Raw genomic sequence first — 15,475 nt, 5'->3', positions numbered from 1 at the left:
AAAGGGTGCAGGTGTTTCCTTATCTGGTACTTATCTCTCCTTGGTCCCCCAAATGATGCTGTTCGTTGGAGGGGAAAGTATCCCACCAAGAGTGTTGCTCTGTGTTTAACAAAACAATTTTAACAGGTTGAACTTGAACTCCTCACCTCCTAAATTAACAAACTTGTCCACCATAAGGAGAATTCTGTGAAGAGAGAATTACTGTGAATTTTCTGAAAGCACTGGAAATCAATACAAATTTTCACAGACACTTCCATTCCCTAGTAAGCACTTCATGAAGCAAGGACTTGTATTTCTACTACTGTTCTAGTCTTATGGACAAGAAGACTGCTTTAGTGCTTTGATGGTGAACAAATGCCAGCTACTACTTTCCATTAAGTATTGAGAATGGATAATGATCTCACATTAGCTAGCAAAAGGCATACTGAAATGAGACCCCTATAAAAAGCAAAATATTTCAGCTAATAAATGAGATACAAGAACCTAGGAAGCAACTGGGCTGCCTTGCAAGGACCTTCCCTGATTTGGCTTAGCTGTTCCTGTTTTTCAGTGCAGACATTACCCAACAAATAAAATGCATTCCTTTGAAGATGTCATGGCATAATTTGGTCATGTGTGTAATGTAAACTCTCCCCCCCCCCTTACATGGTAATATTCCTAATGGCTATTGTTCCCTTGACCAGACTAGAGAGAGAAAGAGAAAACGAGGATTCCAATCTCTTGAAAAGAGACTGGGGAAGAAGGGGCCATTACAGACAGGAAATCAAAAATGGCAGAAATGACTGGATGAGCACCTTTGAGACCATTATTGTCTGTGAGTTGTCACCTGCTGCTTCTCTTCTCCATCCCACCAAAATGATTCATTATGGGATGGGTGGAGAAAAGCATTCTGAATGTAGCAAAATCCTGGGATCCGGGGAGAGACAAAAATGGAAATCTAAAATCTCTTGCCAAATCAATGGAGCTTTACTGATCTACACTGGGGAGGGGAGGGAGGAGAGTTATCTGGGCCACAAAATGAGGATTGTTCAGAAACCCCTTATTTTTATTATTTGACCTTTCTTTATCCTTTCAAAGGACATATTGAATGTGTCGAATCCCTCACATCCAATGGAGTAAATATCGACCTCAACATCAAACACCTGGGTACTCCACTGTATGTGGCTTGTGAGAATGAGCAGGTAGCCTGTGCCAAGAAGTTACTTGAATCAGGTAAAAAAAAAAAAAAGTAAAATGATGTTCTTTTATTTTCTGTAACATCTCTTCATACTCTGTCCTCATCCCAGGCTTAGGGGTGCTCACACACTGGAATTCTGAAACATGTGAAGCGGGTAGGTAGCTCTGGGTATCACATTCGGAACGTTAAGTTGACTAGAAGGGGTGTAGCCACACAACTCCCACTGAAACTACATGCGCCCCATGCAGGGGGCCAGAGTGCACTGAGCCCTGCGTTCTTGGACCCTTTATACACCAGTGCTAGGGCTGGACACAAACATGGTCATCCATTCAGCAAGATGCTGAAGTATGTGCCTCACTCGTAGCACAAGTGGTCCCGCTCAGGTCTATGGGACTCCTCATGTGTGTAAAGTTAGGCACATGCCTAAGTACCCTACTGAACTGTGCAATCGCATCATGCAAACACTGGAAGACCGGAGCACCACCCACAGTGCTAGCAACTCCACAGGTGGTAGGAAAGGGGATGTGGGGACTGAGAGTGGAGCTATGTCCCTTCCCTACTCCACAGCATCCAGGTGTCTGGTCTGTGGCCCGTAAGAGGGTACAGCAGGTACCACAGCTGTTTGTGGCCCCCCAGAGCAGAGGCACAGCCTGAGACAGAGTGTCTCAGGGAGCTTTCATTGATTCACGGAACCCCATCATCCCATCCCAAAACAGGCAGTGGTTTAAAGTCATAATCGAGCCCCTAACTATTAAAATCCATCTCTAGGAGTGTAGTGGGAACCTCCATTGCTGCAGGTTGGTCAGACACCTAGGCGGTAGCAAAGGAAATGGGATGTTCCAGCTATGACTTTTATTTTATTAATGTGATCATATTCTTAGTCCTACTTTATTTTCAGGAGCAAGTGCAAATGGTGGCAAAGATCTGGATTCTCCTCTCCATGCGGCTGCCCGGAATTCCAACGCTGACCTGGTGAACTTGCTCATTGACTTTGGAGCTGACGTGCGTGCTAAGAATGCAGAAGGCAAAAGGCCAGTGGAGCTGGTTCCACCAAGCAGCACTTTAACACAAATATTTGTGCAGAAAGAAGGTGTCCTTTAATATTTGTTTTATTCAAAATCATAACCCATAGGTGACTGAAAAAAGGGCACATTATTTACTATGCTGCACTTCATGTTCTATATCATGGAGCAAAACTGAAAATAACTGGGCTCAGTTCTGCCCTCAGATATTTGGACACAATTTCCATTAGCATCAGCGTATTAATTTATGAAATATTATTCATTATTATTATTGTTTTAAAAGACTTTATGGAGAGTCCAGCCTCAGCAAAAAGGAATTTCCAGTCACTACAAATGCTGTAGAGTATTATTTGGATCCCATGCACCTGTGGCCCCCAGAGCTTTTCCTGAGAGTCCAGGGCATCAGTGAACAGACTTGAAGATTGTAATGTGTCACAGAAATGAGCTTAGGAGACATATTAAGCAGAAGAACTTAATCAACTGGGAACTTTCCTCTTTTTGACTATCAGTGTTCTTGGGACTGGCCCTAAATCCACTGAAGTCAATTGGAAACTTTTCATTTACTTTAGTGGGTTCTGGGTCATTCCTGGGTTGCGTTAAGCTAGTGATTCTCCTTGGAGCATATTAACAAATTTGCAAAGGATAGAAAGTAACCTCAAATCATCCAGTGAGAGTTGAGCCTGATTACCAGAGAGCAGAAATGTACCCACTGAGTTTAAATAATGTAATTTTTGTGGTACAAGTCCAGCAAATGCCGGGAAATTCTGTGTTAAAGTACAGTTGGGAAGCTTTTAATTCATGCAGTATAAAAATGGTAAATGGACTGTAACCATGATTTAATTCCTTGCCTTTTGCTTTATATTTGTGGGTCAAAATACTTAAGAAGTAGCAAAATGTGTCTGAAAATTAATTTCTCTGTTAGCTTTTTTGAAAAAGGTTGTAAAATACATCCCAAGAGGTGGTACAATAAGTATATATGGTATGTGTTTATTAAGGTCCTATATTATGTCCTGCAGAGTCCAGCCCTTCTTCCAATATTTAGGTTTGATTCTTATTAAAACTTTTTTAAAAGCAGCTGCTATTTACCTGTAAATCAAAATGGTTCCAAGTCCATTTTGTTTTATTGGGTATATTATATTCAAGAATTCTGGGGAAAAATCCTAATTGTTTGCCAGGGAAATGTGAACAATGCCTCTGGTCAATAGAGTTACATTCCTATAATATATTCATTTAGAATACATTAGCCCTCTGTGGAGAAAGAAGTGGTTCAGGACTATTTAGAAAAGCTGGATGAGCACAAGTCCATGGGGTGGGATGCACTCCATCTGAGAGTGCTAAAAGAGTTGGCGGATGTGATTGCAGAGCCATTGGCCATTATCTTTGAAAACTCATGGAGATCAGGGGAGGTCCCGGATGACTGGAAAAAGGCTAATGTAGTGCCCATCTTTAAAAAAGGGAAGGAGGAGGATCCGGGGAACTACAGGCCAGTCAGCCTCACCTCAGTCCCTGGAAAAATCATGGAGCAGGTCCTCAAGGAATCAATTCTGAAGCACTTAGAGGAGAGGAAAGTGATAAGGAACAGCCAGCATGGATTCACCAAGGGCAAGTCATGCCTGACTAATCTAATTGCCTTCTATGACGAGATAACTGGCTCTGTGGATGAGGGGAAAGCAATGGACGTGTTATTCCTTGACTTTAGGAAAGCTTTTGACACGGTCTCCCAGCGTATCTTGCCAGCAAGTTAAAGAAGTATGGGCTGGATGAATGGACTATAAGGTGGATAGAACGCTGGCTAGATTGTCGGGCTCAACGGGTAGTGATCAATGGCTCCATGTCTAGTTGGCAGCCGGTATCAAGTGGAGTGCCCCAAGGGTCGGTCTTGGGGCCGGTTTTGTTCAATATCTTCATTAATGATCTGGAGGATGGTGTGGATTGCACCCTCAGCAAGTTTGCAGAGGACACTAAACTGGGAGGAGAGGTAGATACGCTGGAGGGTAGGGATAGGATCCAGAGGGACGTAGACAAATTAGAGGATTGGGCCAAAAGAAATCTGATGAGGTTCAAGAAGGACAAGTGCAGAGTCCTGCACTTAAGACAGAAGAATCCCATGCACCGCTACAGACTAGGGACCGAATGGTTAGGCAGCAGTTCTGCAGAAAAGGACCTAGGGGTTACAGTGGACGAGAAGCTGGATATGAGTCAACAGTGTGCCCTTGTTGCCAAGAAGGCCAGTGGCATTTTGGGATGTATAAGTAGGAGCATTGCCAGCAGATCGAGGGACGTGATCGTTCCCCTCTATTGGACATTGGTGAGGCCTCATCTGGAGTACTGTGTCCAGTTTTGGGCCCCACACTACAAGAAGGATGTGGAAAAATTGGAAAGAGTCCAGTGGAGGGCAACAAAAATGATTAGGGGACCGGAACACATGACTTATGAGGAGAGACTGAGGGAACTGGGGTTGTTTAGTCTGCGGAAGAGAAGAATGAGGGGGGATTTGATATATGCTTTCAACTACCTGAAAGGGGGTTCCAAAGAGGATGGATGTAGACTGTTCTCAGTGGTAGCAGATGACAGAATGAGGAGTAATGGTCTCAAGTTGCAGTGGGGGAGGTTTAGGTTGTATATTAGGAAAAACTTTTTCACTAGGAGGGTGGTGAAGCACTGGAATGCATTACCTAGGGAGGTGGTGGAATCTCCTTCCTTAGAAGTTTTTAAGGTCAGGCTTGACAAAGGCCTGGCTGGGATGATTTAGTTGGGGATTGGTCCTGCTTGAGCAGGGGGTTGGACTAGATGACCTCCTGAGGTCCCTTCCAACCCTGAGATTGTATGATTCTAATTTCCTATGGAGGCAGTAAACAGCAGTTAGTATCATTATGTTAAACAAGATACTGCTGGTATAATCCACCACTATATTACTCCAGTTTTATGCCAATGTGACTCTGTTGAGATCAGTGGAGTTACACCAGTGTAAAACTGGAATAATACAGTGATAAATCAGGCCCTGTGTGTGTAGTCAGTAATCTTATGAAAACCATCACATGGTGATGCATGGCAGAGATATTTGGTCTTTCAACGCTGTATGTTACAGAACTCAAATCCTCTTTCTATTAGACTTCTGACTCGTATCACATGTGTTTATCTGAGATAAAATAATATGTCATGCATGCCTAGGGAGAAGCCACAGAACCACATGTAACATTGGAAGGACTGTGTTGAGAGGGCTGGACAATAATTAAAGTTTCTAAGGCAATTTCTGCTTTTACAGTAATTGAAGCTTGCACTCATAAAATTATGGAGAACATTTTGCTACTGAGTAGTGCTTCCCAAATGTTGTTCAAAATTCCTTTTTCTGAGTAAGTTCCAGGTTTGCTAGCAGCTGGTTTCTAAATTGTCTGGTCTGAAGCAATTGAAAACAGATGTGAAAATATACAGCCTCTTGTTTAACGTTCAAGTTCCCTTCCTGTAGTGTTACTTCCTTTTGCTTTCATTCAGATTCATTCTATGAGCATGGTGATCTCTGGTACAGGCAGCAGATGAGCTGTAGTATTTCTCACACTCCTGGGCAGCCTCCATTATTCCAGTAGACTCACTTGCTAATCAGAATTGGTCTCCATTCTGTTTTCTTTTCCTCCATCTGGTAAATGCTTGGAAGGCTCTACCTACAAATGTGCAGGAAATGGTAGCATCTAGGGGTTTCTGCTTCAGTAGACTATTGGCCAAAGTACCAGCCTACAGTCACCCATATGAACAGTTACAGAATGTTGTTGCCCCAATGTAATGTTTCGCTGCATATGTTTTCTGTCTGAATGATACAGACAGTTTTGCGTGTGTTCCGGATAACACACTAAATTAACAAATAAAACAGCACCGCATTGAATTACCTTGAATACAAGAATTACCGTATATTTTTTGGTTATTTTTCAGGAGAGTGAAATTGATTTTTTTTTTAAACTTTTCTCTTTTTCAGTGAAACATTTCTGCTTTTATGGGAGTGTTTTTAAACTTTTAAGAAGTTCTCAAAGAGGCATTTACTTACGCCGAAGCAAAATAAAATGGACAAAACAGAACGCACGATGTAATATTGCAATAGTCACTCCTGTTCCCATTGATGTCAACAGCAATTTCAAAAGATGAGCCTGGGAGTTTAAATTCATAACTTTTCTAACACTAAAAATCATGGACTGAACAGAGACACTGGATTTATGGCTTATTACAGCAACCTGTAACTCGCTAACTCCCTCTTTTTGTCCTATGACTGAAGGGGTTTTGATGGGCCACTCTATCTTGATTGGTCCCTTAAAATATGTGCTAATGACTTTTATCTTTTCCACCTTGCATTTAGCTGTGATGCTCTGAGTACATTTCCCAGACCTGAAAAATTCTTGTTTCTGTCACCAACAGAAGTTGGTCCAGTAAAAGATATTATCTCACCCACCTTGTTTGTCTAATTGCAGTTCTGCCAGTTTCAGTCGGAGCAGACCTGGATTTGCCACTTCATAGATATTTAGGTCAGAAAGGACCATTATGATCATCTAGTCTGACCTCCTGCACAACGCAGGCCACAGAATTTCACCCACCACTCCTACAAAAAACCTCACACCTATATCTGTGCTACTGAAGTCCTCAAATCTTGGTTTAAAGACTTCAAGGAGCAGAGAATCCTCCAGCAAGTGACCTGTGCCCCATGCTACAGAGGAAGGCGAAAAACCTCCAGGGCCTCTTCCAATCTGCCCTGGAGGAAAATTCCTTCCTGACCCCAAATATGGCGATCAGCTAAACCCTGAGCATATGGGCAAGATTCATCGGCCAGATCCTACAGAAAATTCTTTCCCGGGTAACTCGGATCTTACCCCATCTAATAGCCCATCACAGGCCATTGGGCCTATTTACCATGAATATTTAATTACCAAAACCATGTTATCCCATCATACCATCTCCTCCATAAACTTATCGAGTTTAATCTTAAAGCCAGATAGATCTTTTGCCCCCACTGCTTCCCTTGGAAGGTTATTCCAAAACTTCACTCCTCTGATGGTTAAAAACCTTCATCTAATTTCTAGTCTAAATTTCCTAGTGGCCAGTTTATATCCATTTGTTCTTGTGTCCACATTGGTACTGAGCTTAAATAATTCCTCTCCCTCTCCGGTATTTATACCTCTGATATATTTATAGAGAGCAATCATATCTCCCCTCAACCTTCTTTTAGTTAGGCTAAACAAGCCAAGCTCCCTGAGTCTCCTTTCATAAGACAAGTTTTCCATTCCTCGGATCATCCTAGTAGCCCTTCTCTGTACCTGTTCCAGTTTGAATTCATCCTTCTTAAACATGGGAGACCAGAACTGCACACAGTATTCCAGGTGAGGTCTCACCAGTGCCTTGTATAATGGTACTAAAACCTCCTTATCCCTACTGGAAATACCTCTCCTGATGCATCCCAAGACCGCATTAGCTTTTTTCACAGCCATATCACATTGGCGGCTCATAGTCATCCTATGATCAACCAATATTCCAAGGTCCTTTTCCTCCTCCGTTACTTCTAATTGATGCGTCCCTAGCTTATAACTAAAATTCTTGTTGTTAATCCCTAAATGCATGACCCTACACTTCTCACTATTAAATTTCATTCTATTACTCCAGTTTACAAGGTTATCCAGATCCTCCTGTAGGGTATCCCTGTCCTTCTCTAAATTAGCAATACCTCCCAGCTTTGTATGATCCGCAAACTTTATTAGCACACTCCCACTTTTTATGCTCAGGTCAGTAATAAAAAGATTGGTCCCAAAACCGATCCTTGAGGAAGTCCACTGGTAACCTCCCTCCAGCCTGACAGTTCACCTTTCAGTAGGACCCGTTGTAGTCTCCCCTTTAACCAATTCCTTATCTACCTTTCAATTTTCCTATTGATCCCCATCTTATCCAATTTAACTAATAATTCCCCACGTGGCACGATATCAAATGCCTTACTAAAATCTAGGTAAATTAGATCCACTGCGTTTCCCTTGCACCATACATTGTCTTTTAAACTTGTGTAACGTGTGTGTAAAATGCTGCTGTTCTGACTTGGAACAGTCTTGCATTCTCTGTGCACAGTTGCAAATGGCAGCATAAGATGCAAAGCAGTGGCGAATGAAGCCCTGTATATTTACCAGGTTCATTAATTCATGTCTCATTAATACTGCATGTTGACAGTGTTCTTTATACAGCCGTTTGATCAGTAAAATGGTCTTTAAGAGAACTGAGCCAGCTGTGAAGAACTGCTGAAAAAGTGGTAGCTGGAGTGTGGAGGGACACTGAAAAAACAGCTGCTTTTTCAAGCTGTTACCCAAAAGCAGGACCAGCTGCTTCCATAGTACCTTCCACTCCCTTACTCACAGCTACTGCCAACACAGCTTCTCTGGTGACCACAAATGCCCTTATCTTCTAGCTTCTTTTAGAAAATCTTAACTGGGACTGACTTTTAGCTGATACCATCTCTGCCTCCCTGATCCCATTTCAATGATTCCCTCTTGCTTTCTAAAATGCCTCATAAAGCTCATCTCTTTCTTCTTACACTGCTTAAACCCATCCCAATCCCGCCTTCCCCCATTAGTGCATCCTGCTTGTCTGCTCTCCTTATCTACTCTGACAGTAACTTTTCTGTTGCTGTAACTGCTGTGTATGATGAGATAGCTGTACAAATGACATGTTATATGATCCAACTGCTCTGTATTTAAATACGTCATAATAACTACCTCTTAACAAGAAGGGTAAGCCCTCCATTAAGCACGTTATTCTGTTACATTTAAATAAAAGAGATAGATTCTTTACTAGGGCTTGCATTATCAGCATGAGACTATTTAATCTTGAAGGTTTAAATAAGGGATTATATATTGCGACTCTTGCTATGTGTTTATCAGTTATACTGTTATGAATACTTCTGCAGAAACCAGTGGGCCGCAAACTTGAATCTCACTCAAGGGAAAGGATTTTGAAGGAAGCATTAATCATCTCTTATTTTCAAGCAACATAAAGACATTTGTCTTATAGCTTGTAGGAAAATAATACAGCTACTAATCATACCTGTATAAGGATTAAGAATGACTCTGTTTGGTTCTAAGACAACACATTTACCTTTCAGAGTAGCAGCCGTGTTAGTCTGTATCCGCAAAAAGAACAGGAGTCCTTGTGGCACCTTAGAGACTAACACATTTATCTGAGCATAAACTTTCGTGAGCTACAGCTCACTTCATCGCATTTACCTTGTGGGCTTGACTTACCACTGCCTTGCCTCTTGTATGGTCATTTACACCTGGGCAACATGGGGATAAATTGCTTCTACTGGGGTAAGTCAGAGGAGATTTCTCATTTGATAGTGTTTAGCGCCTGTTTTTGCACTAGAGTAAATGACTGCACCAGGAGCATAGCAATGGGGAATCGGTCCCTGTGTGCTGTTTTCAGTATTCAGCTACAAAATCTATTTATAAATTACAATCTTTCTCAGAGCCGGCACTAGGCATAAGCAGACTAAGCAATTGCTTGAGGTCCTGAGCTGCTCACGGGGCCCCCTGTTTGCTTTTTTAGTATGTGTTGTGTGGGGGGCCCCCCAAAAAATATTCCAGCGTAGGGCCCCCAGTGGGCTAACACCACCTCTGATCCCCCTTAAAAAACTATCTACCTGCTCCAAACACTATTTTGGAGTGTTATGACTAAAATGATTTGGTAAAGAATTTCTAGTGAGTTGAGCTTTCAGGAGCCTGCGGGAGCTGAGAGCTTGGGAATGTTGCCTTTAAGTAAAGCTGGTCTAGCCTGTACTACACAAAAGCTGGCCTTGTTACATATCTACAGTTTCAGTTCTGTGACAACTGATCTTGGGGCAATAAAATCACATGTTATAACTTGTCTTGTGGCATCTTTCTCCAGGGCCCCTGTCCTTGATGCAGTTGTGCCGCCTGTGCATTAGGAAGTGCTTCGGACACAAACAACATCATAAAATAACTGGACTTCTGCTCCCGGATGAGCTGAAACATTTTCTTCTCCACATTTAAACATTTTGTATTCAAACCCATACCAGTAAAAATAAGGCGAGGTTTACCATTGTGTTGCCAACTCTTGCAATTTTACTGTGAGTCTTGTGGCATTTGATGTTTCTTTGAAAGCTCCAGATGCTGGAGTCATGTGCTTAGATGAGAATCTCAATTTTCGTTAAAAAAGAAGTAATTTTCTAGCTCTCATGGCTGTGGAGAAAAGCTTGATAATGTGACCCAGCTCAGAAACCAGAAAGCAAGTAACATGAGGACGAAATTTATCATTTTTATAAAGAAAATCTCATGATTCTTTGAGGCCTGATTTTTGAATGCTTGGGGTTGGCCATACTGCACCAAGTACATGTACTAGTGCAGTACAAACATCATCTCAGATTTAATAAATAAGAAGGATGACTGAAGTCTTGCTTTAAGCAGCAGCCACCTAGGATGCCCATGTTGGCCATAAAAGATTGTTTCACGGTCTCGTTGCCCTTTATGTGTAAGGAAACGGAGCCAATTCCAACCCTGAAAAGCAAGTAGGGAGATCTGGCGTGGGAAAACTGGTTAATCATTTGGAGCAGACAATTCAACACTTTTAAAGATGATCAAAGAATTTGCTGAAAGTTTCTTCCTTAGAATTCAAAGAAAAGTAAAGGAAAGACAGTGAATGTCAATTATTTTATTGAGTTAGGTTATTTCTGCCCTTCATGTTTTAAACATGAAAATATTAACTAGTTCTTAAAGAATATTCTGTGTTTTCAGAATACCCAACAGTGCATATAGATGAGCACCAGCCAACAGCAATCTATTCACATGGGCATCTGAAACTGTTAGGGGTTTACATTATTGTCATTACAGCATAGAGATCATTGTTGAGGGTAGCTTCCTGCAGTGGGGAAATAGTAGGAAAATTATTTTTGATCAGCCATTAAAAACACTTATTCACTGATGTGTTTTGAGACTTAATGGCCTCCTATCTCAGTATAATTTCTCCCTTAAGGATACATTTTTCAAGGACACAGGTTACCACATGTTGGCAGGGAGGAAATGTTCTTCGCTTTATGGTTTGAATGAAAAGTGAAATTTCCTAAGGATTTATCAGCAGGTCATCAAAAAGGACAGGTTCATTTTTTTTTTCCTCCAGAGAAAGTTACCAAAGAGTTCATTCGAAGGGTGAAATAAAAATCTTTCTTGGAAAACATTCTACCTCTTTCTTAACATTTCCCACATGAGAGAGAATAGAAACAACTATCTTTAGTGTAGAATAATATAGTAAATAATGAAAACATATAAATAGTAGAAAAGTCCATCCCATATAAATACTTTGAAAACTCTAGTTCTTTCCAGCTTTCGAAACTAAAAATAAAATTAGAACAATAGTAATCTGCCCCACCCCCATTTTTTTCCCCCTAGTTTAATTTGGACGTTGGTCAACCAGACACAAAGGTTTAAATTCTGTCTCCACTGAAGTCAATGGCAAAACTCCTGTTGACATCAGTGGAGCTGGATTGCATCCAACAAGACTCAATTTTAGATTTATTCACAAATACTCTACAAGTTCTTTGAGCTCTGAGTATGCTCTTTTGAGTAGAAAGAATGATTATAGTGTATTTTAGCTATTCTCTCTCTCTCTGCAGGTAGCTCTCTGCATTGACTCTCTGTTCAAAGAATGTTTGAGTCTGAATAGAGATGGATTTGAAGCAAAACCCCAGAACTGCACACTCTGAATTTGGGAAAGTCTGGATCAGGATCTGAGTACAAACATTCTAGCTCAGTCTCATCTCTAATTCTGAATCATGGTGCTTTTATACAGTACTTAAGCATTAATATACCAGGTGCATATACTTCTGGGATATCTCCATACTGTCCGTCTCAAAATAATACACATGTAGACCCGAATGCTACAATTCAGTAAATAACACTTTCAAAAATAATTTTTTCCTTTTCCAATTCCCAAGACCTCACTAGGATTGTGTTTCCCAAGCAGAAGCTGACTGCATTACTAACATGCAGAGTGTACGAAAATGGTTTGCATTCAGTGCTGGTGATATCATTAACTTCTGCAGGAGGAAATACAGAGTCCTTAGCATGTAAAAGAAGGACACACAGCTTTTCAAATAGAGCATCTTGTTTAAAACTTTTCCAATATACCTGTATGGTTTACACAGTTGCCAAACATGGGAACTTTAATAGGATGTCCAAATTTCACAACTGTATGCTCATACTTGGTTCTTTGGTATGTAAAATGAGCATTTACATCCCTACTTGGCATACAGATGTGGGCTATAGATACCCTGCTTAAAGGCTTGATCCCATGACTATTAAGTTAACAAGACTACTTCCATTGATTTCAGTGAGCATTGGATCATGCTATAAATACCCACATTTGAAATCTAAATATTCAGCTGTCCACATTTTAGGATCAGAAACAGTAAGTAATTTTTTCTCAACAGTTTTGCCAAATACTTTTAAAATTCTGATTTTGTGACCTCAATCAGTGTGTTTGTAGGGCTAAGCTAATATCCTGAGCTGCTTAATCATATCAGGTGGTGAGGGCTGGTTTTTGAGATCTGTTTACCTTTTGAAGATTTAATAGCTTGGCTCTGTTTACCTGAATCTTTTTATCTTGTATAACTAGGATGAATTCCCTATGCTCATTTTCCATCATCTCAATATATTTACGTATTTATTTATTTTTAAATCATTCGTGATTGAAACTGATGGATTACAGTTTTATGCACAGATATCTTTGAAGCTATAAGGTAAACTTAATGAAATCTGGAGCTATTTCCAAACTTGAAATCATGCCAAGTGCCACTCAGTGTTTGAAAGACTGTCCTGAATATATTTTTGTAGATTCTAGGCTGTCATTTTGTTAAAGGATTCTATTTCAGCAATTTTTAACAAGACTATTCAACCACTATTGTACATGATGTTTGCTCAAAATATATTGTATATATTCTAAGTTTGGTTTTTATTTTTTAATTAGCATACCGATTTTGCATTATGTTTTAATATTCTGGAGTCCTAGGTTGAGGTCTAATACTCTGGCTTGTAACAGGGAGTTAACAATGTTATTAATAGTATACAGACTCTCATCATAAGGTGGAATCCTGTCTGAGTCTGGGACTCTTGTAACCACAGTACTTTCCCTTTAAAATGTCTGAAGAATGCTGTGATAAGAGCTGAAGCAGCTGTTTGTCCCCTGAACCCATGTGGGAGCTGGGTCTCTTGAAGATTTCAGTTGTTCCTACACCATTTATTTAAATAAATACACAAATTATTGTCTCAGTCTTTTAAAATAGATAAACTCTTCCTTACTTAACAGTTCTTGCTGGAAACAAATAGACAATGTGCTGTCTCTGAAACCTCCTCCCCCTCCTTTTAAAAACAAACAAACTTTTTATTGTTTTATTGTATTTTATCATTTATTTTAACAGTTTATTACAACAAACTTACTATGAAATGTTAACATACTGCATTGCACAGGACTTGTTCAGGATCAGATTAATATTCAAAGAATTGGCTAAACATTTTGGCTTGCCTGTTGGGGAACCTCCTCTTCTGAGTATGGTAGAAAGGGTGACCAGATTTCTAAATACCTATCCTCTTTTTGGCCCTTCTCTTGTGTACATAATTGGTGTGAAAGCTTTTCCCTTACAAGAACAGTCGATATTTTCTGACTCACATTGGCTTTACCTTCATTTAAACTGATAATTGTAAAACAAGTATAAATTACTTGCAAACCTTCTCCTTATGCAGATTCACTTTACTCTCTCCAGATACTTCCTGAGCCTGATTTACTACTGTACATTATTAGTAGTGTTATGCCATCCTACTCACAGTAATGAATCAGGCCAATTAACTTTTTAATTCCTTCCCAACACCTTTCTCCAGTTCTTTCTACAGGATTCGAGGGATCATATCTGTTTCTTTTAAGACTCCCTCAACAAAGGTCATAGCCTCCCACTCATTAGCAGTAATCCTCAACTTTGAGGTTCCAGTTCATGTAAAAAACGTATTTTTGCTCCCCGGCTAATTGTATCCCTAAGCAATGTTAGAGGCACATAAATACCCAAATTTCTTTAAATAGTTAGAGAGACAAGGTGGGTGAGGTCATATCTTTTATTGGACCAACTTCTGTTGGTGTGAGAGACAAGTTTTTGAGCAACACAGAGCTCTTCTTCAGGTCTGAGCCCTGTGTAGGTCGAAAGCTTGTCTCTCTCACCAACAGAAGTTGGTTAGACAAAAGATATTACCTCACCCACCGTGTCTCTCTGATATCCTGGGACCTAAAGGGCTCTACCAATATTTGAAATAGTTGAACATTTTAACCAGAGCTGTGTGGGAACTGGAATTTCATGAAAATTTTCCATGAAAAAATTTGAGATTTTGATATTTGATTTTCTTCCAAACCAGAATGATTTTTTTCCCCCATGCAACAGAAAATTTGCACACACACACACACACATGCACATACATATCAGTCTGGGTTAATGGGAACACTCTTTGTTTTGATAAAAACTGAAATGTGTTCCAGTTTTGATTCAAAAAAATAAACTTAAACTTCAAAACAAAAAGGTGAAAAATCAAAACATTCCATTCTGAAACACTGTTCCTTTTATTTTCAAAATGAAATTTCATCCAAATTAGCACATTCCTGTTGAAATTTTCATTTTGACTATACAGCATTCCCCAATGGAACCACATTCCACTGGAAAATTTTCCAATTAGCTCTACTTTTAACTCATCCACTAGAGAAGCTAGATTAGTCAGCATGTTGACAACTAGACTTTTTCTCAGGCCTTGGGATGCTTGAGAGCATTCATTTTGCAGTGGTGTGAGTCTGATAGCCCCAAATTGTACCACTGTCCCTCAAAAACCTACGACTCAGAAGATGATAAATAGGTGAAATAGCAAAGATCAGAGCAAGGACCTCTGCCCCATGGAAAAAATAAATCTGACATTTCCGGTGAATTTTTTCCACAGATATCCATTTTGTAAGACATTTATTCCAGTAGTAATAACTCTATTCCACATTGTACACAACAGTTTTGTTCCTGAAATCACTATGCACTTTGCACTAGTGGAAAGATGTATTCATTCTTCTGCATTATTAAAAAAAAGAGACAGATCGAGGCTGACTCTGCGCTCAGAGCTGGATCTGTAAAGGGAAGCATTGGCAGCTGGATGCAACCTTTATGCCCTTGCTACATTAGGGCCAGATGAGGCCCAGTTTGGCCTCTGATATAACTCAGAGGCACTTCATAACT

General features: G+C 40.2%; 1 protein-coding gene across 5 annotated transcripts in view; it reads left to right on the top strand.

The window, feature by feature from the left end:
• The window catches only part of ASB9 (ankyrin repeat and SOCS box containing 9), a 30,125-nt gene that overhangs the window by 13,304 nt on the left and 1,346 nt on the right, over positions 1-15,475 (top strand). Inside the window, exons 5-7 of one of the 5 annotated variants that reach the window (XR_012160201.2) lie at positions 1,078-1,212; positions 2,076-2,267; positions 10,099-12,633. Coding sequence is in view for 3 of the 5 variants with exons in the window: in XM_073355404.2 (XP_073211505.2) it covers positions 1,078-1,212; positions 2,076-2,267; positions 10,099-10,223 (452 nt within the window). In the remaining 2 variants the exon portion in view is untranslated. Of the gene's footprint in view, positions 1-1,077; positions 1,213-2,075; positions 2,268-10,098; positions 14,337-15,475 lie in introns of those variants that run through there. The other 4 variants (XR_012160202.2, XM_073355404.2, XM_073355421.2 and 1 more) reach the window with 4 other exon arrangements.

The sequence above is a fragment of the Lepidochelys kempii genome, chromosome 1, assembly GCF_965140285.1.
Source record: "Lepidochelys kempii isolate rLepKem1 chromosome 1, rLepKem1.hap1, whole genome shotgun sequence".
Lineage (NCBI taxonomy): Eukaryota > Metazoa > Chordata > Testudines > Cheloniidae > Lepidochelys > Lepidochelys kempii.
Note: the sequence above shows the minus strand (reverse complement) of the source record. Positions and strands in the feature narration are given on the sequence as shown.